At 66.2% G+C, this 17,312-nt stretch overlaps 11 protein-coding genes across 11 annotated transcripts; 6 read left to right on the forward strand and 5 right to left on the reverse strand.

Annotated features, from left to right (window-relative positions):
• Positions 1-179: 179 nt before the first annotated feature.
• On the forward strand, positions 180-974 carry Q8F55_001537 (uncharacterized protein; the record flags this gene model as incomplete). Its single annotated transcript, XM_069350155.1, has 1 exon — positions 180-974. One exon carries the CDS (start codon positions 180-182, stop codon positions 972-974), a length of 795 nt encoding a protein of 264 aa, XP_069213699.1.
• Positions 975-1,313: 339 nt separating this feature from the next.
• On the forward strand, positions 1,314-2,105 carry Q8F55_001538 (uncharacterized protein; the record flags this gene model as incomplete). Its single annotated transcript, XM_069350156.1, has 1 exon — positions 1,314-2,105. One exon carries the CDS (start codon positions 1,314-1,316, stop codon positions 2,103-2,105), a length of 792 nt encoding a protein of 263 aa, XP_069213700.1.
• A 512-nt stretch (positions 2,106-2,617) lies between these two features.
• On the forward strand, positions 2,618-2,850 carry Q8F55_001539 (uncharacterized protein; the record flags this gene model as incomplete). The annotated part of the gene is made up of 2 exons (XM_069350157.1): positions 2,618-2,639; positions 2,675-2,850. 2 exons carry the CDS (start codon positions 2,618-2,620, stop codon positions 2,848-2,850), a joined length of 198 nt encoding a protein of 65 aa, XP_069213701.1.
• A 371-nt stretch (positions 2,851-3,221) lies between these two features.
• On the forward strand, positions 3,222-3,432 carry Q8F55_001540 (uncharacterized protein; the record flags this gene model as incomplete). Its single annotated transcript, XM_069350158.1, has 2 exons — positions 3,222-3,243; positions 3,281-3,432. 2 exons carry the CDS (start codon positions 3,222-3,224, stop codon positions 3,430-3,432), a joined length of 174 nt encoding a protein of 57 aa, XP_069213702.1.
• A 238-nt stretch (positions 3,433-3,670) lies between these two features.
• Positions 3,671-3,893, forward strand: Q8F55_001541 (uncharacterized protein; the record flags this gene model as incomplete). The annotated part of the gene is made up of 2 exons (XM_069350159.1): positions 3,671-3,689; positions 3,736-3,893. 2 exons carry the CDS (start codon positions 3,671-3,673, stop codon positions 3,891-3,893), a joined length of 177 nt encoding a protein of 58 aa, XP_069213703.1.
• A 93-nt stretch (positions 3,894-3,986) lies between these two features.
• Positions 3,987-4,696, reverse strand: Q8F55_001542 (uncharacterized protein; the record flags this gene model as incomplete). The annotated part of the gene is made up of 3 exons (XM_069350160.1): positions 3,987-4,557; positions 4,592-4,633; positions 4,671-4,696. The coding sequence occupies 3 exons, from the start codon at positions 4,694-4,696 to the stop codon at positions 3,987-3,989; spliced, it is 639 nt and encodes a 212-aa protein (XP_069213704.1).
• Positions 4,697-5,127: 431 nt separating this feature from the next.
• Positions 5,128-6,945, reverse strand: Q8F55_001543 (uncharacterized protein; the record flags this gene model as incomplete). Its single annotated transcript, XM_069350161.1, has 2 exons — positions 5,128-6,694; positions 6,731-6,945. The coding sequence occupies 2 exons, from the start codon at positions 6,943-6,945 to the stop codon at positions 5,128-5,130; spliced, it is 1,782 nt and encodes a 593-aa protein (XP_069213705.1).
• Positions 6,946-7,913: 968 nt separating this feature from the next.
• Positions 7,914-9,930, reverse strand: Q8F55_001544 (uncharacterized protein; the record flags this gene model as incomplete). The annotated part of the gene is made up of 4 exons (XM_069350162.1): positions 7,914-8,514; positions 8,570-8,918; positions 8,957-9,754; positions 9,789-9,930. The coding sequence occupies 4 exons, from the start codon at positions 9,928-9,930 to the stop codon at positions 7,914-7,916; spliced, it is 1,890 nt and encodes a 629-aa protein (XP_069213706.1).
• A 515-nt stretch (positions 9,931-10,445) lies between these two features.
• On the reverse strand, positions 10,446-12,354 carry Q8F55_001545 (uncharacterized protein; the record flags this gene model as incomplete). The annotated part of the gene is made up of 3 exons (XM_069350163.1): positions 10,446-11,316; positions 11,350-11,835; positions 11,873-12,354. The coding sequence occupies 3 exons, from the start codon at positions 12,352-12,354 to the stop codon at positions 10,446-10,448; spliced, it is 1,839 nt and encodes a 612-aa protein (XP_069213707.1).
• Positions 12,355-13,452: 1,098 nt separating this feature from the next.
• Positions 13,453-14,967, forward strand: Q8F55_001546 (uncharacterized protein; the record flags this gene model as incomplete). The annotated part of the gene is made up of 1 exon (XM_069350164.1): positions 13,453-14,967. One exon carries the CDS (start codon positions 13,453-13,455, stop codon positions 14,965-14,967), a length of 1,515 nt encoding a protein of 504 aa, XP_069213708.1.
• Positions 14,968-15,043: 76 nt separating this feature from the next.
• Positions 15,044-17,005, reverse strand: AGP3 (General amino acid permease; the record flags this gene model as incomplete). Its single annotated transcript, XM_069350165.1, has 5 exons — positions 15,044-15,673; positions 15,710-15,855; positions 15,912-16,260; positions 16,393-16,492; positions 16,542-17,005. 5 exons carry the CDS (start codon positions 17,003-17,005, stop codon positions 15,044-15,046), a joined length of 1,689 nt encoding a protein of 562 aa, XP_069213709.1.
• Positions 17,006-17,312: the final 307 nt, after the last annotated feature.

The raw sequence follows: 17,312 nt of genomic DNA on the forward strand, positions 1-17,312 counted from the left end.
GACAATAGGTGTGGTGGTGGCTGGTACACCGCGCCGAGAGACACGTACACGCCGATCGATGGATTGTTGTTACCGAGCCTTTGTTGTTGTGCACGCGAGTGATGAAGCACGCGCACATGTTCATAAGAGGCCTCGCACCGGCTTGGAAGCGGCCAACACCCACCTGCTCCACACACCAGATGGCGCCGACACGCACTGCCCGTCCCCCGAAGACGCCGCCGCCGACCGCGCGCGGGCCGACCAGCACGCCGTCACCCGTGCCACCACACCGCACACAGTCGCTCCTGCCGACGCCCACAAAGAAGCGCAAGCCGCGCTGGCCACGGCCGGTCGTGTCGACCCCAGGCTCGGTGACGGTCCTCTCGACGATCCCGCTGCACGCCATCCGCCCCGTGCGAATAGGCATGCCGTCGTGCGACCCGCCCCAAGCGTACGGGTACTACCTCCCCATGGCGATAGTCGACGTCCTCCTCGGCGCGCTGTACCCCCTCCCCCTGCCGACGTGTATCTACCAAAAGCCTAACCTCCTCGAAGCCGGGCTGCAGGCACACTGCAGCCCCCAGGCGGCGGTGTACCTCTCCCCCCTGGAGGGGTACCTGACGCTCGAGGTCGTGCGGTACGACGGGCTGCCTGATGTCGAGGTGCTGGGTCTGCTCAGGCGCCAGCTTTGGTGGCCGGAGCGCATGGCGCCCCTCGCGCCGTGGCCTGCGAAACGGGGAAAGCGGGTGCGCGTCCTCGAGGACCTGATGGCGGGGTTTAGGGGGGAGAGTATCGGCCACCACCTGTTTCTTCGCGTCGTGGATATCTGGCTGTGGAAGGCGGGGAGTGGTAACCTGGCAGATGTGGAGCGGGAGGGGCGGTTGCCCAAGCGGCGCAAGAAGGTGCATGCTGCTCTTCGCCACTCCCTCACCCCCACTTCATCGATCCGCAGCTCGCAGCTCGCCAGCTCGCAGCTCATAAGGCATTGGCTTTAGACCATAGATGCATGTTGTACACCGCATTGCTTGCAAGGCCTTAGTCTGAAACACTGCGGTGTGCAGGCAAGGTGACGCAGCCGGAGTGTGAAATGCCACAATGGCTGTGGCACAACAACACGACCGCGTCGACTGATGGGTCCTTGTTGTTGCCCTCAGGCCTTGTTGTTGCGCGTGTGAGCGAGTGATGAAGCATATGCTCATGTTCTTAAGCGGTGTCGCCGGCTCGGATGGGGGCGAGCACACACCCACCTGTTCCTCCCATAGATTGTTACTCCTCCCCCGCATTCTCCTCCCACAAATTGTCACCAACTGCAGCGCCAGGGAGGGAAGATCAAGATGTCGAGGAAGACCAAGGCGACCAAGACGGCCAAGACGACCAAGAAGACTGAGAAGACCGAGGTGACCGAGGTTACCGAGAAGACAGAGAAGACAGAGACGACCAAGAAGACCAGGAGCACCACGAGGACCAGGAAGAGGAGGAAGAACAAGAACAAGAACACGGGCAACCCGCCGCAAGAGACGCCCCGCCGAGAGCAGACACCGCAGGAGAAGTGGGCGCAGAGGAAGAAGCGGCCCAAGGTGCTCCCGATCCCCACACCTGGTTCAGTGACGATCCTCTCGACCCTTCCAATGTCCGAGATCGAGCCCGTGCGGATCGAAACGGAGAGCACACCCACGGCGTACGGCTACCTGCTCCCGGAGAAGATCGTCGACTTCCTCCTGCGCTCGCTGTACGACGGCCTGCCGGTCCTGACCCTCGAAAACAAGGCCACCCTCCTCGACGTTGGGCTGCGGCACTGTGTCCCCTGGGCGGCGGTGTACTTCTCCCCCGACGGCACACGCCTCATGGTCGAGACGGTGCGGTACGGCCGGCTCCCAGATTGGCTGGTGCTCAGTGTCCTCCGCCGCCGGTTGGGGATGCTATATGAGGTGGCCCAGAACTGGGAGTGGGAGTGGTGCTACGATGTAGAAGACCGGATTGACGACGTCACGGCCACGATGGAGCGTCTTGGTGGGCCATATGTCCTCCAAGCGCTGAGGGAGCTCGTGAAGCCCGACGAGGACGAGGCGTCCAGCACTCCCTCCAGCCCTCCCTCCAGCCTGTTCGAGCGATGTGTCTCGCCTTAGACTGTAGATGCATGTTGCGTACAGTGCAGGTGTGGAGGCCCGCATAGTTTACAGTCCTGGTCTGAAACGGCTGTAGTGCGAGGTGAAGCAGGCTGCTGGCAGTGTGAAACGCCACAATGGCAGGTGCAACAACAAACGTGTCTGACCTCCGCTGCTCTCCTCAGCTTTGTCAGCCCGGCGTCCGCATTGTACGCCCCCCACGGCGAGCGGGACATCGATAATTCACGCATACTCTGCTCCCCCGCCGCTCCCATCCCCCGCCACTCGCAGTGCATGCGGGCTGCGAGACCGGCCCGCAGCTGGACGAGGAGCCCCGGCATGCTGGCATCCTCACGACGCGCCAACAACGTGCTTGGGCGAAGCGAGCGAGCACGCACTCGTGTCTCATTCCCCGCTCCCACACTAGGCCGCCGCGTCCGAGAGGGGCAGGAGGGTAGGGCAGGAGCCGTGTCGAGCAGTACTTGTATGCGTGTTGTCGCGCTCTCGACTCTTCTCTCCCCCCACGAACCACAATGGCCCCCACCGACGCCCACCGTGCGTCCGTCTCCCTGGCGCCACTGACACCCCAGAGCCCCAGCTCAACGAGGAGGAGACGCGCATCGTGCGCGACGCGGGCGGCTGGACGGCCTTCTCGCGCTCGTACGGCCTCGACCCCACCGACCCCGAGGACAACGACGAGGCGTACGCCATTGTCCAGGAGCTCGCCGCTCGCGGCGGCGACGACGACGACGATGACGAGGACTAGGGGCGGGGGAGAAGCAAGTGAGGAGATAGTCGATGCAGCTTTATGGGGCGCGGTGGGGGCGAGCTGGCATGGAAGGGAGGCGGGGTGGCGAGGGCGCCGGTGCACGACGTCAGCCACGCGGGGCACCGCAGTCGTATCCGCCGACATCCTCGTCGCGACGGGTGTCCTCCCCCGTCCACAGTCTGTCCGCTCTTCCCGGGGTGAAGGTCCGCGTCGCACAGACGAGAAGCAGCAGCAGCATTGGGGAGAAGGCCCCCGGCGGCATGTGACGGGGTCCGTGGCCGGCATGTCGCCTGCCTGGGGCAACCTACCCGGCAACTCTTCTCGACAACCACCTTCTCGCGACCGCAAGCCTCCTTCTCCCCACCACCATGCCTGCATCCGAAGGCCTGCGTGAGCCTTCCAAGCCCTCTCGACCCGCTGACCCCAGAACCCCAGCTGACCCCCGCCGAGCGCGCCATCGTCAAGTCGTACGGCGGCTGGACGGCCTTCTGTACCGCGTACGGCCTCAAGCCGTGGAACAGCGACGAGAACGACGAGGCGCGCCGCATCGTGCAGCAGATGGCTCTGAGCGACGACTAGGACCCCCGGCCAATGGCAAGCGAAGCGACGCTCGCGACGCTCGTCCGCGCACCCTGCACCCACCCCGTCGCTTCACCGAAGCACATGCTACCTGCTCTCCTTGCTTCTCTCCACGTCCCCACCACACTGATCACTGACTCGCTTGCTGACCCTCCCTGCTGGGCATGGCTCGCCCGGCGCTGACGCTCTTATATGCCGAGGGGGAGCGTCTTACCCAGCAACAGTAGCAGCAAGCGACATGCCCGACCCAGTGCCGAGTGAGTCGGCAGCCTCGGGCACTCCCTCCCCCCTGACGCACGCCAGCGCCCGACCTCACCGCGCAGGACATCGAGTACCTCGCGCCCTACGGCGGGTGGGACTACTTCTGCAAGTACTACCGCCTCAACCCCTTCATCGAGGCCGAGTACAACGACGCGGTGACGCTGCTGAGCCTCCTGATCGAGCGCGACGGCCTGCCATGAGCAGTGTGTACATCGTGTCATCGTGTCATCGTGTCCTCATGCCATCGTCCTCATGCTATCGTCCCCATGCTATCGTATACGCCGTGCCGTCACCTAGCGCCCAGCAAGCCCAAGGTGGTGGTGGCTACGGCGGCGCCCGTGCGCGTCCTTACCCTCGTCCTCCGCAGAGGCCGCACCGCCGCCCATGCCGCGCTGAGGCACCTCTGAAGCGGCAGCGGGCGCGCTCGCCGCGCCGCCGAGGCTGCGCTCGCCCGCGGGGCTCTGCAGCCCCGAGCTGCTGCCGCTCGACGCGCCCCCGCCGAGCGTGCGTTCCTCGGGCATGTAGCCCAGCGCGCCGTGGCTCGCGCCGCCGCCCATCGTCGCGTGCGGGAGCGGGGCGGGGCCGGCGGGGTCGTAGCCGGGGGCAGGCATGCCGCGGGTGTACGTGGTGCCGGTGTCGCCGCGGGTGTCGCCGCCGACGCCAGGCTGGCTCGCACCCTTCGCGGCAGCCTTGTCCGGCTTGTCCTTGTCCGTCTTCTCCTTGCCCGCCTTGTCCTTACGACCCCCCTCGTCGTCCGAGCTCGACGCCGAGTCCGAGCTCGACTCGGCCCCGGGCGCGCGCTCGGCCCCGGCACACCCCTCGCACTTGCACTTGCCAGCCTTGCACGTGCACGCGCCGTGGCACCTGGTGTGAGTGCGCCATAGCGGGGGGGACTCACGGGCAGGTGGGGCCGCGCTCGTCGGTCTTGCAGTTGCAGCTCCTGCTCGTCAGTGGCTGGGGACGGCTGGGGGACTCACGAGAAGATGTTCTTGACGGCCTCCATTGTTGTGGGTGGGGAGCGAGACGAGGCGCGGCGGCTGCTAATAAACCTCGCTGATGGGCGCCCTACTTGTGTGGGTCGTCTGCTCGCCGCGTCAGTGTCGAGGGCACTCAGCGTCATGCTGTGGACCGGTCTTGGGGTTGGGGCGCCGTGACGTCGAGTGCTGTTGGTTGTTGAGCCACGAACATCGTCAGCGACACCCCGCCCCGCGCGTCATGACCGCCCTCGACGCCTCGACGCGCCCAGGGCGAACTGATGTCAGAAGCTCAGTAGGCGCAGTTCGAGTAGCAAGACTTGGACTTCATTCACAGCTACGTTACTGGTTCTACATTATACACGAGGCTTGGGCATTATCGGGCGGATTAAAGACTTAGGACTTGGGTTGCACATCTAGGGTGGGCGGCGTTGCGACGGCCGGGCGTTGCGACTCCCGCCTACTTGCCGTTGGCGCGCGGGGCCTCGTCAACCAGGCGCGAGCCCGCGACCATGCCCATGCCGACCATGCCGCCCGACTGGTACGCCTCGAGGGGCGCGAACACGGTGCGCGACCCGTAGGCGCGGGTACGCTCGACCTCGACGCGGCTGGTGGCGAGGGAGCGGGCAAAGTCGTCGCGGATCTCGGAGTCGATCGCGGCCTGCACGCGGACGGCCTGCGCCTGCGCCTCGGCGCGGACCTTGATGGCCTTGGCATCGGCCTCGGCCTGGATGAGAGCCGACTCGGCCTTTGCGCGGGCCGCCTGGATCGTGTTCTGCGCGTCCGTCTCGGCCGTGGCGCGCTTCATGGCGTTCTGCAGCTCGAGCACCTTGGCGTCACCCTCCTGCTTCCTGCGCTTGTTGGCGTTCTCGCGGTCGAGGTTGGCCGACTCGACCTGGGCCTCGAGCGCACGCGTCGTGAGGCTGTCGAGCTTGGCGGCGATCTCGCCCTTGAACCGGCGGTCGATGATGGCCAGGTCCTCGAGCTTGATGCCGTACTCTGAGGCCACGACCTTGAGCTCGTCGATCGCCTGCATGCGGACGGCTGAGACGAAGATGGCGCCGGCAGAGTCGTCCTCGGCGTGCTCGGCAATGTCGACGTCGGGCGCGGCGTTGCGTGTGCGCGCCATGGCCGAGTAGTCGAGGTGCGCGACGATCTGGGTCAGGATCGAGCGCGTCTTGTCCTGCAGCGCGTCGAACGGGGTAGGGTATCCGTGTCGCGCGAGCTGCAGCGGCTGGAGCAGCTGGAAGCGCAGGTAGATGCGGAGCCAGACGGGGACCTGGTCGCGCGTGTAGAGGTTGTCGCACTGGAGCTCCTGCTGGACCTCACCCTTTGTGAAGAAGCCGCGGATGGTGACATTCGCCGCGGTGAGGTAGTGCTGGCCTGCGCCGAGCTCGAACAGCTCCTCCTTGCGCTGGAGGATGGCGACGTTGTTGGCGGGGATGTCGACAAACGTGGCCGCGACATACTGGTCGCCCTTGCCGGGGAACTTGACGACCTGGGTGTGGCCGAGCACCTGGCCCGAGTAGCGGTCCTTGACCTCGTCGCGGAGGTGGGTCTGGTCGACGAGGCCGAGGACGCGGTAAGCGCCGCTCGTGGCCATTGCGACGAAGCCGCCGTCCGAGACGACGAAGACGCGCATCTGGGGGTCGACGCAGACGGCCGCCTGGTTCTGCGACACCTGCACGACGGTGAGACCCAGCTTGGAGAGGTACGGGTCCGGCACCATGAGGCTGCCCTCGGTCTTGAGCGGCGGGAAGTTGGTCGCGAGGTCGTACGTGCCGTGCCAGGTGCATCCGACCCAGTTGGCGAGGGGGAGGCCGGGGTAGCGTCCAGGCTCGAGGATGAGCTTGGGGCCCGAGGCGTACTCGTACAGGCCGAACGAGCCGGGGTTGACCTCGCGCCCGACGAGCTGGTGCGGGCGCTTGTCCGAGATGATGCCCGTGTGGCCCTTGTTACGGAGCTCGGTGTTGAGGTCGTGCAGGGCCTGCTGGACGCCGCCCTTGCCAATCTTGACGAGGAGGTCGCTGAGGGGTCAGCCGGGGACCTCGGTGGCGACTCACCGCTTCTCGTCGAGGTACGACGACGTGTCGACGAACGGGAGGTTCTCGGCGCGGAGCGGCTCGGGCGCGCGCTGTGGGCGGGGCGGGGGCGGGACGAGGTACTGCTTGGACGAGCTCGAGCCCGAGGCCTGCTTGTTGAGTGCGAGGTTGTCGTTGGCGCCGACGACGGTCGCGCCGTCAAAGTGGTCGCCGTTGGAGTGGGGTGAGTGGCTCATGGTTGTGATGGGTGAGTGTGTGATGGGGATCAGAAGCATCGCAAAGGCGCGTTCTTATACGCGTCCGACGTCAGCAGATCCAGTGAGCGAGGTCGCTGCAAGCCGCCGCACAGCGCACAGCATGTCTCGGCCACGAGCAGCCACGCGCGAATGACAAAAGGACGCAAAGGCAGTCGACTCGACGCGGTGGCGAGTATCGTCGCGCCAAGCACCGGTGCAGTGCAGACAGAGCGAGATACGGCCGGATGGTTGCCGAGGCACGTGCCGTGCGGGGCGGCGCGGGGCCGTGTCTCGACGCCGAGGCGCGCGCTGCATGACGTCGTCGGCGTCGGCGGCGGCGGCGAGTGGATGGATGGGTGCAAGAGACATGGATGCGGTGCCGGCAAGTCGGGTCGAGTCGGCTTGCTCGGCACGACCGGCACACAGCGCAGGCAGCGACAGGGCGGGTACCTGGCGCGTCTTGGCATGTCTGCAACCTCGGTGCATCATGCATCAGCACGACCACATGTACACGTTCCTAGGTGCTTGGCGTCTGCATGCACGCAAGACACACCGCCCCGCGATATCTATAGCAGGCAAGCACGTTGTCCGACGACATCGGAGGATGTCACGGTCCGCGGGGCTGGTGGGGCCTGGTGATGGCGGCGTGGCGTGGCGGCGTGGCGCGAGCCCACCCCCGCACAGCATGGCCCTGGCCTCACCATCCGGCATTCCGGCCGGCACCTCGACGTCACTCGCGTGCTATCTTTGCTTGGCCACTGTTCCAGTTGAGCCGGGCCAGCGGTGCACTGAGTCATATGACTGCATCAATGTGAGCCGCTGGCGACGGACGGACGGTGAGTGACACCGGCCGCTGCAAATCGCGCAAGGCGCTGCATCCGACTTGGCCGGGATAGCTGACCGTGGCCGTCGCTTGGTCATGAGTGAGTAACAGCATGTCCAACAGGTCTCCAACAGCAAGCAGTGCATCACGTCGACCTCGCCGCGCGCTCCTGCTCAATCTCGCGCCTGAGGCGCGCCTCGACCTCTTCGGCCTTGCGGCGCACAGTCTCCTCATCGACCTCGTCCTTGCCCCTGATGCGCACGACCTTGTCCGTCTCGACCGTGTTGTGCGCGTCGCCGAGGTGGAACTCGCGGGTGAGCAGGCCGGCAATCAGGGCGAACACGGACACGATGAGCGCGGCGAGGTGGAGGCCCCAAAACGCCTCGGTGTAGGCCTTGTTGACGAGGTCGTGGGGCTCAGTCTTGCGCGCGACGACGATGGAGCCGAAGATCTTGGCGCGCTCGGCCTTGGTGTGCGTCGCGGCCAGGTACTTCTCCAGGTGCTTGGGCACCTGGTGGTCCCAGACTGCTGCTGCGATGGCGGACGCGATCGAGCCGCCGAGCTTGGTCCACAGCGAGAGGATGGCCATGGCGAGCGCCATGTCGGCGTGCGGCACCGAGCCCTGCGAGGCGACCTGCGTCGAGGTGACGGTGATGGCGCCGCCCATGGAGATGATGATGCGCGACATGACGAGGACGACGTCGGACTGGTTGCCGTTGACTGCGAGGAAGGCGATGCCCTCGCCGCTAGGTCGGTGTCAGTCTCGCAGCGTGGAGGTGGCGGAGGGTGTGGCAAACTTACAGAACGCGAAGGCAGAGGCCAGAGATCTGGAGCAGCTTGTAGCGGTGCGTGTAGCGCAGGATCAGGCCGGCAAAGATGGCGAAACCACACAGACCAACCGTCATCGTGTTGGTGAAGTACGTGTAGTTCTTGTCGGACCAGTGCGGCTTGATGATGTACACCCACGAGTCGTAGTAGGCCGAGGTGAGGAAACCCGAGAAGTAATACAGAAAGTCGATGGCGATGCAGCAGAGGAAGGTGCGGTTCATGACGCGGCGCGGCATGATGGGGTGGCTGGCGAAGCGGAACTCCCAGACGAGGAACGAGATGAACAGGACGCCGCCGACGACGAGGAGCGCGATGAGCGAGGCTGCGGTGGTTAGCACACGTCGCTGTCCCCTTACTCACGGTTCTTGTACCCGCCCTTCGCCGTCGTCTTGAGCGTCGCCGGCGCGAGCAGGCCGGCGAAGCTGAACCCAATGAGCAACAGGCCCAGCCCGTCAAGGCGGACCCAATAGAACACGATCTTCTCCCACAGCGTGCGGTGCGGCGGCTCCATCTGCTCGAGCACGTGCCTGCGCGCGTAAGAGCTCGAGGCGAGGGACAGCGCGCCGAGCTTTTTCGCCTTGTGCCCGCCCCAGAAGAGGATGAGGATCGCGGGCAGCAGGCTGACGGGGACGAGGATCGCGAACATGCCGTAGCCCCAGCGCCACCCGTTGTCCGAGAGCGCGTGGATCCCCTGCGTGATGTACCCTGCCACAAACGCATTCACGACGAACGGGAGCGACGTGGCCGCGCTCACAAAGCCGCGCCACTGCAGGCTCGTGATGTCGGCCACGAGGATGTCCTGCACGCGCGAGATGCCGGTCTGGCCCAGCGTGTAGACCGCGCGGCCGGCCACCACCGTCTGGATGTCGGGCGCGGCAGCGACCATGATGTAGCCCACCGTGTAGAGGACGAGGCTCGCGCTCAGCGCGAACGGGCGAGAGAGGAGGTCGGCGAGCTTGGCGATGAAGGGCTGCGCGACGGCGCTCATGATGCCCGTGATGACGGCGATCGTGCCGACGATAGTGTGCTTGCCGAACGCGGACGTCGCGAACGCAGCGTACGTCGACGTCGTGCTCCCGCTCAAAGCGTACACGTACGCGATGAGCCCGATGCTGAACCACAGCAGCGCGAGTTTCCACCCCCGCCCGAAGACGTAGTCTGGGGTCAGTGGCCGCGGTAGGGGCAGACCTACAGAGCGCCTCGATCTTGGTCACGCCCATGCCCTGCTCGATCTCGTCGCAGCGCGCCTTGGTGTCGTCCGACGCCTCGGACGGCGGCGACGCCTTCTCCGGGTCGCTCGTGGTGCGCGGTGCTAGCGGTGGTGGGGGGTTCATCGCGTTGTGTGACGGTGGGGAGGGACCCGCTCGCCTTCTCGGCTTATGTACAGCTGCAACCTCGGCACACGCCGCGCCAGTTTTTCGCGCTGCCCTTGGCACCCACGCGCTATCAGATAAACTTGTCAGCTGACGCCGCCGTCGGCCGACGCGCTCGCATATCTGATACTGCCCCGCCCCCGCGCCCAAGCGCAGCCCACGGCCCGCACGTCGTTAGCACATGCATCGCTCGGAGCGGTCCTCCTCCGCGATTGGGCATGCATCCTCTTCGGACGACGCAGGCGGGGAGTTGCTTGGGAGCGGTGTCTTGTGATGCTGCTGAAGCTCGCTTGGGTGGAGCGGTAAGAGATGCCGACTAATCTCAGGGTCCGGATGTTGCCACTCGCCACAAACGAGCCGAGCAACCCGAGATTGTTGGTGATTACTCTTGCTGCAGCCGTGGTTGGTCGCATCGTCGGCCGCAAACATACTGTACATCGAAGACTATGGTGCGAAACATGCCCTAAACGCTACGCCTACTCGTTGGCCCAGCGCGGGTCGTACGTCGGCGGCACGCTCTCGGCCGGCGGCGCCGGCTGGGGCACAGGCACGCGCCCGGCGTCCTGCTCGACGTTGACGACCGGCTGCGCCGGCGCGGGCGCGTACCGCGCCTTGCCGCCCTGCGACGACGTCGTCGGGGTCGCCGGGCCGCTGCTCTCGGTGTGCGACTGCGAGTATCCCTGCGAATATCCCTGCGAGGGGGGATATTGCGGCTGTGAATGCGAGTGCGAGTACGGCGAAGGTAGGGGACGCCCGTACCCCTCGCCGTGGCGGTCGGCCAGGCCGTGCTGCCCCGCGCTGCCCGCGAGCGCCGCCTTGGTGTCCGCCGCGATCGGGGGCGTGGCCGTGCCGTAACCTGCGCTAAAGTCGACGGGGCTCGACGGCGAGGAGTAAGTGTTGGCCGGGCTAGGGCGGGTGAGGTACGATGCTGGGGGAGGCAGCGGCGTGACGCCCCCGCTGCCGCCTTGGACGAGGCTGTGCGCGCTGCCACCGTACCCGCCGTACGCGGGCTGCGCGGTCACAATCGGGTCGAGCGGCTCGATCTCAAACTCGGACCCGTGCGACTCGCGCCGCTTGGGGTCGAGCAGCGTGCCGACGACGCGCTTCTTGGTCGGGTCGCGCCTGTTGCGCTTGCGCAGGCACCACCAGAGCAGGACGCCGGCGAGGATGAGGGCGACGGCGCCGCCGGCGGCCCCGCCCGCGATCGCACCGACGGGCGTGCTCGACTTGCTCGCGCCGTTGCCGCTGCCCGAGCCGTTGCTGCTGCCGTTGTTACCGTGGCCTCCGCCACCGCCGCTGGTCGTGTTGCCGCCCGTGCTGCCTGTACCCGGCAAGCTGCCCGTCCCGCTTATCGTCAGCGCCGCCACACGGCACACTCACCCAACCGCCGAGACGAACTGCGCCGCCGCCGCCTCAAAGTACGTCAGGTACGGAAGGTCGCCCGAGGGCACGAAGTCGACCGTCACCTTGTACTGCTGGGTCGGGTCGATGGACGCAAACCACAACGTCTGCGGGTAGCCCAGCCACGGCGACTGTGCGCTGAGCGTGAGGCTCGCCGGCCCGAACGGTGGCGCGGGGTCGAGCGTCACCTTATACTTTTCGTAGTTGTACCCCACTGGCCCGCGGAGCGTCATGAGCGACGTGTTGGCCGGGACCGCGAACGACATCCACGCGGTGGAGAAGTGCGTCGAGAGGCGTGGGTAAGCCGCGGCTCTCGAGCTCGACGACTCGGGCGTGTCGATCTGCTCCGAGACACTGGCAATGATCGACCAGTCCTGCTGCGAGCTCTTGGTGATGTTCGGGTTCTGCAGGTACTGCGTCGGCGTTTCGTCGAACATCCACATGGTCGTGTTGGACGCTCGGGCCCTGGCCGTCAGCGCGTCCGCCCTCGCCGCGCACTCACCCCTCGCCGCCGATAGCCGTCGTGATGACCACGCTCTTGAGCGTGAGCGCCGAGCCCGAGGCCAGCGCGAGCTTGACAGTGTGGTACGCGTACTCGAGGCCTCCGATGCCGGCCAGGCTCCCGTTGACGACGTTGGACAGCGTCGTCGTCGCGGCCGCACCCCCGTCGACCTGGAGGCTCACGCCGCCGTCGGCCGAGCCGAAGAAGGCGACGCCGGTGCCGACAAAGCTCAGCGCGACGCTCGAGCCCACCTCGGTCGTCGTGTGCAGGCTGTCGCCGTACCCGATGCGCGTGTCGTTGCCGACCCACGTCGTCCAGTTGGACTGGGTCCAGCTCGCGTTCCACGCCCCGGCGTTGGTGTAGGTCAGCATGGGCGACATGTCGCTGATGGTGAAGTTGTGCTCTGTGAGCGCGGCGCCGGCGGCCACGCCGGCCGCGGCGAGGGCAGCGGCGAGGGCGAGCGGCGATGTGCGCGCGCGCATCGTGCTCAGAGGTCAAAGGAGTGTCGGTAAGGAGTGTGGGGTGGGTTGGGTTGGGTCGAGTCGAGTCGAGTCGAGAACAGCGCTAGTCGATCGCAGCGCTCGTACTCCTCGGCGTCGGGTTCGGTCGTCGTCGAGAGAGACAGGAAAGACAAGACGCGTCCTCGCGACGAGCAGAGCAGAGCAAAGCAAAGACGAACGATGGATCGAGATCTCTGCACAGATGGGCGCGAGTACGCGCAGACCGCTTGCGCCGCTGTTGGGGACCACCCCCGTTCTGCTCCAGTCCTTCTTCCATCATGTCCAAACAAGCGGTATGGTTAATATTGGCCACGGCGGTCGGTCCCTGTCCTGAGCCGAGGAACTGCGGGTGCGACGCGGCGCGGCGAGGCGGGGGGCGACGCGAACGACGCGCGGATATGACTGGCCGGGGGCTTGGGTCAGATGCGGTCAGGCGGTCAGGAGGTCAGCGCTGGACAGCGGTCAGGTAGGCGGTGAGTTGTTTCGCCCGACGCCTCGACGCCTCGACTCGACGCCTCCTTGGGTTCCGCGCCTGGTTTGGCGAATGGCGGCTTGGCAGGGTAGACAGGAGAGGAGAGGAGGAGAGGAGAGGCGAGATGTCAATGTCGTTAGCGGGGTCATTTAACCACCGAGCTGTAGGCCCCCGAGACGCGACGCGGGCCTTGCAAGACGTCGCGAGCCTAGGCAATGTTGACAACAATAAGGAATGGGCAGTGTGGTGTCGTGATCGCCTCTTGTCCATGTGATACTTGTGATGGAGGGTGCCCAGCGCCGCCGCCGCCTCGAGGATATCGGAATCGCTCCCCTCGCCATCGTCGCGTCGTCGTTGCACCATCGCCGCCGTCCCCGCCGTGCTCCGCAGCTCAGCGCACTCAGCTCCGGGACTGACTGACGCCAAGCCTTCGGCATCGCACGTTTCTTATCGCCAAGGACTGATTCCGGAATACTTTGCTCGGTCTCGCTCGGTCTCACGCGTCCAGTCTCGCGACTCGCGACTTGTCTCGGAGCCGCTCGACGTCGCCAACCTTCAAAAGCCAGCTCGCCCAGCTCGCGTGCCCCTGACAACCCCCGCTCCTCACCATGCCCCTCCTGGCCAACCTCGGCGCCATCGTGCGGCACTACTACGACCTGGGCTTCACGTCGTTCGGCGGGCCGGGCGTGCACGTCGTCATCTTGCGGCAGCGCTTCGTGACCGCGCTGGGCTGGGTCGACGAGCGGACGTTTATCGACCTCTTCGCGCTGGGCAACGCGCTCCCAGGGCCGGGGAGCACGCAGCTCGCCTTCTCCATCGCGGTGGTGACGCACGGCGTGCTCGCCGGCCTGCTGGCCTTCATGCTCTGGAGCTTGCCTGGCGCGATCGGCATGGGCGCGCTCGGCTTCGGCATCTCGCACATCGGCGACGTGCTCCCCGGCATCGTGTTGGCGCTGTTCACCGGTCTCAACGCGGCGAGCGTGGGCCTCATCGCGCTCGCCGCGCTGCAGCTCGCGACCGCCGCCTGCACCGACAAGCTGACGACGCTCCTGCTGTGGCTGAGCGCGTCCTTCGGCATATGCTACCACGCGCCGTGGATGTACCCTTCGCTCATTGCGTTCGGGGGCGTCTCGACCCTCGTGTGGGACTTTCGCCGCGTCTGGCTGCGGAAGCTCGGCATCGGCCGGCGCGCAGAGGCTGAAGAGCACGAGCTCACGGCCGCGGCCGTCGCGGCGTCGGTCGCGCCGAGCGACGAGGCGAGCACGGCGCCGGTGAACCAGCCGGCGGCCTCAGAACCTGGTACCGCCGCCGGCACGCCGCGCACCTCGTCTGTTCGCCAGCGCATCACGCACCCTGCCACCCCGCCGCCCGACGACTCGCAAGCCGAGGCGCAGCCGACCGCCGCCTCCAGCCTCAAGGTCGTGTCCACGCCCATCGCCATCGCCCTGCTCCTCGGCTTCATCCTCTTCCTCACCGTCCCGCTCGCGACCCGCGGAGGCATCCACAACGCAGGCAAGCACGTGCCCCGCGCGCTCGACTTCTTCTGCAACATGATCATCGCGGGCACCATCATCTTTGGCGGTGGGCCGGTCGTCATCCCCCTGCTGAGGGGGTACGTCGTCGACCCGGGCTGGGTGTCGGACCGCGACTTCCTGCTGCTCTTCGCCATCCTGCAGGCGTTCCCGGGCCCAAACTTCAACTTTGCCGTCGCGCTCGGCGTGCTCGCGCTCTCGCCGACGCTGCCCGCCCTCGGCGCAGTGCTCGGCTTCATCGGCATCTTCGCGCCCGGCATCCTGCTCAAGCTCGCCCTGCTGCCCCTGTATTCGAGCTGGCGGGAGAAGAGTGTCGCACGTAGCGTGATCCGCGGCCTGAACGCCACGGCCAGCGGGCTGGTGTTCACCGCCGTCTGGCAGCTCTTCCTCGTCGGGTACATCTACCAGTCGGGCGAGGGCGCCAACGGCAAGAAGCAGGCGCTGGCCGGCCCGCTGACGTCGGACCCGTTCTGGGCCGTCGTGAGCTCGGGCACGTTTGTGGCCACCCGCACGTTTGGATCGCCGCCGTGGCTCAGCGTGCTCGGTGGCGGTGTGGCCGGCCTCGCGTGGTACGGGGTGCAGCAGAGCTAGAGGCGTGCAGCAGATAGACAAGTAACAAGCAGACACCAGTCGCATTAATGCACAAATCTAATAGCACGTATGACACCTAAAAGTTCTCCCCAATCCGCCCCCAGAAGCCCTTGCGCCTGGGTGCGCCACTCGTGTCGGTGTGCACGTCGTCGACGTCCTTGCGGCGGCCGGCGTCGAGGTCGATCTCATGCGCGCGCCAGAAGTGCGTCTTGTTGATGACCTTGTAGCCAAAGTAGATGATGCCGAAGAGCGGGAGGAGGATGTACGCGTCGACAAAGTCGCCGGCCACGAACGGCGAGAAGGTCGCCCAGCCCTGGACCAGCGCGAGGAAGATGTTGGCCGCGAGGCCGAACCACGCGTTGTAGGGGTACAGGAACGACTTGAACGGCAGCTCCTCGGCCGTGTGGCCCTGCGCGTGCCACGCCTTGCGGAAGCGGATGTGCGTGAAGCTGATGGCGCCCCACACGAGGAAGGTGGACACGCCCGACAGGTTGACAATGTAGCTGTACGCCTTGCCGGCGCCGGTCGACACGTTCATCATGGCGAGCGCGCCGCACGCGTTGGTCAGGAGGATGGCGGGGACGGGCACGCCGCGCTTGTTGGTCCACCCGAGGAACTTGGGCGCCTTGCCGTCCTGGCCCATGTAGAGGAGGGTGCGGGAGCCGATGTAGATGGACGAGTTGACCGCCGAGAGGCAGGTGATGAACTGGGCCGTCAGCGCGGTCCAAGCTACACAACTCACGATAAACGCGTTGATGAGGTGCACACCGCCGTGCCAGCCCGCGGTCTGGATCGCGATGGTCATGGGCGACTTGAGCGCGCGCGACTTGCCGCTGACCAGGCCCTCCGAGTTGGCGGGGCACGTGAGGCCGAAGAAGATGGCCGAGCCTGGGGGCGTCAGCGGGGTGTACAGAGCTGGAGAACAGCCAGACAGCCCAACCCACCCATGTAGATGAAGATGATGCGCCAAAAGACCTGGCGGATGGCGAGGGGCACCGCGCGGCCGGGGTTCTTGGTCTCGGTCGCGGCGACCGCCACGCTCTCGACGCCGGCGTAGAACGTCGAGCAGAAGACGAACACGGTCGCGACGCCGCGGAAGCCGTTGCCGTTGAACGGGCCAGGGTCGTGCCAGTACTTTGCGCCGAGGGCCGGCGCGCCCTTTACGCCGCCGGCGACGTAGACGATCGAGAAGAGGAAGTAGGCGACGAGGCCGACGAGCTTGATGAGCGCGAGCCAGAACTCGGCCTCGCCGAAGGATTCGACGCCGAGCATCTGGAAGGCGGTGAAGGCGAACTGCCGGTCAGCAGTGAATCATTGGATTGGGAGTGGCGCCGCGGGAGGGGGGGGGGGGGGGCAACTGGTTGGAATAGCATTGTTGGAATGGAGCTGTGGCAGAGGAGTTTGTGGCACCCGCGGCCGACTCACCCAGAAGATCAAAAAGTAGCCCCACAGTGGCACCTTGTCACTCCAGAAGACAAAGATCGAGCTCAACGCGTTGTACTCGTTGGCCAGAACGCATGCCCAGCTGCATAGGTCAGTAGATGAGCGAGAAACGTGATTACGTAAGCACGAACATGATGAAGTAATTCCAACCCGTCGCGACGCCGAAAGCCTTGTCGACGAAGCGGTCGGCGAGCCCGGTAAAGGCGCCGCCGGTGGGGTAGAGCGTGGTGAGCTCTCCCAAGCTCTGCATGATGCTGAAGGCGATGACGCCGATGACGGCGAACCCGATGATGAGGGACGCCGGGCCGCCGTTGTGCAGCGCGCCGCCCGAGCCAATGAGCAGGCCGGGGCCGATGATGCCGGCCAGCGCCATCATGCTCAGGTGGCGCGTCTTGAGGCCGCGCTTGACGCCCGAGTCGGGGTCGAAATCCTTAAAGTCGTCGGCGGAGGCCTCGCTCAGCGGCTGCGCGTACGTGTTGCTCGCGAGGTCGCCCTTGTTGTGCCCGTGCCCGTGGCCGTAGTAGGGCTGGGCGTAGCCGTGGCCATGGTCGAGCTCGTCCTTGTCCGACGCTGCGTCAGAGTGGTAGTGGGCCATTGTGTGTGGGGCCTGCCTGCCAACGACGGGCCCGCAGTATTTATCAGGCGCGACGGGTCACCCGACACGCAGAGTTTGCACGACGTGCATCGCACTATGTAATTGGAATATGCGGTAGTGCGTCAGCTGATGGCGGGGGAGCTGGCAGCTGGCGGGGCGATAGTGCATGTGGCCCAGGGCTGCTTGCTGCGATGCCTCGGATAGCAGCAGCTTTGCACTGATCACGCTATCAGCGGTTTTCAGCACGTCATCCGTCCGAGCAAGGTACACTCGGTCGATGGATTCAGTGCGGCGTCTGGGGACGTCA

Source organism: Vanrija albida (genome assembly GCF_041260175.1).
Source record: "Vanrija albida strain AlHP1 chromosome Unknown contig_1, whole genome shotgun sequence".
In the NCBI taxonomy this organism is placed as follows: Eukaryota; Fungi; Basidiomycota; class Tremellomycetes; order Trichosporonales; family Trichosporonaceae; genus Vanrija; species Vanrija albida.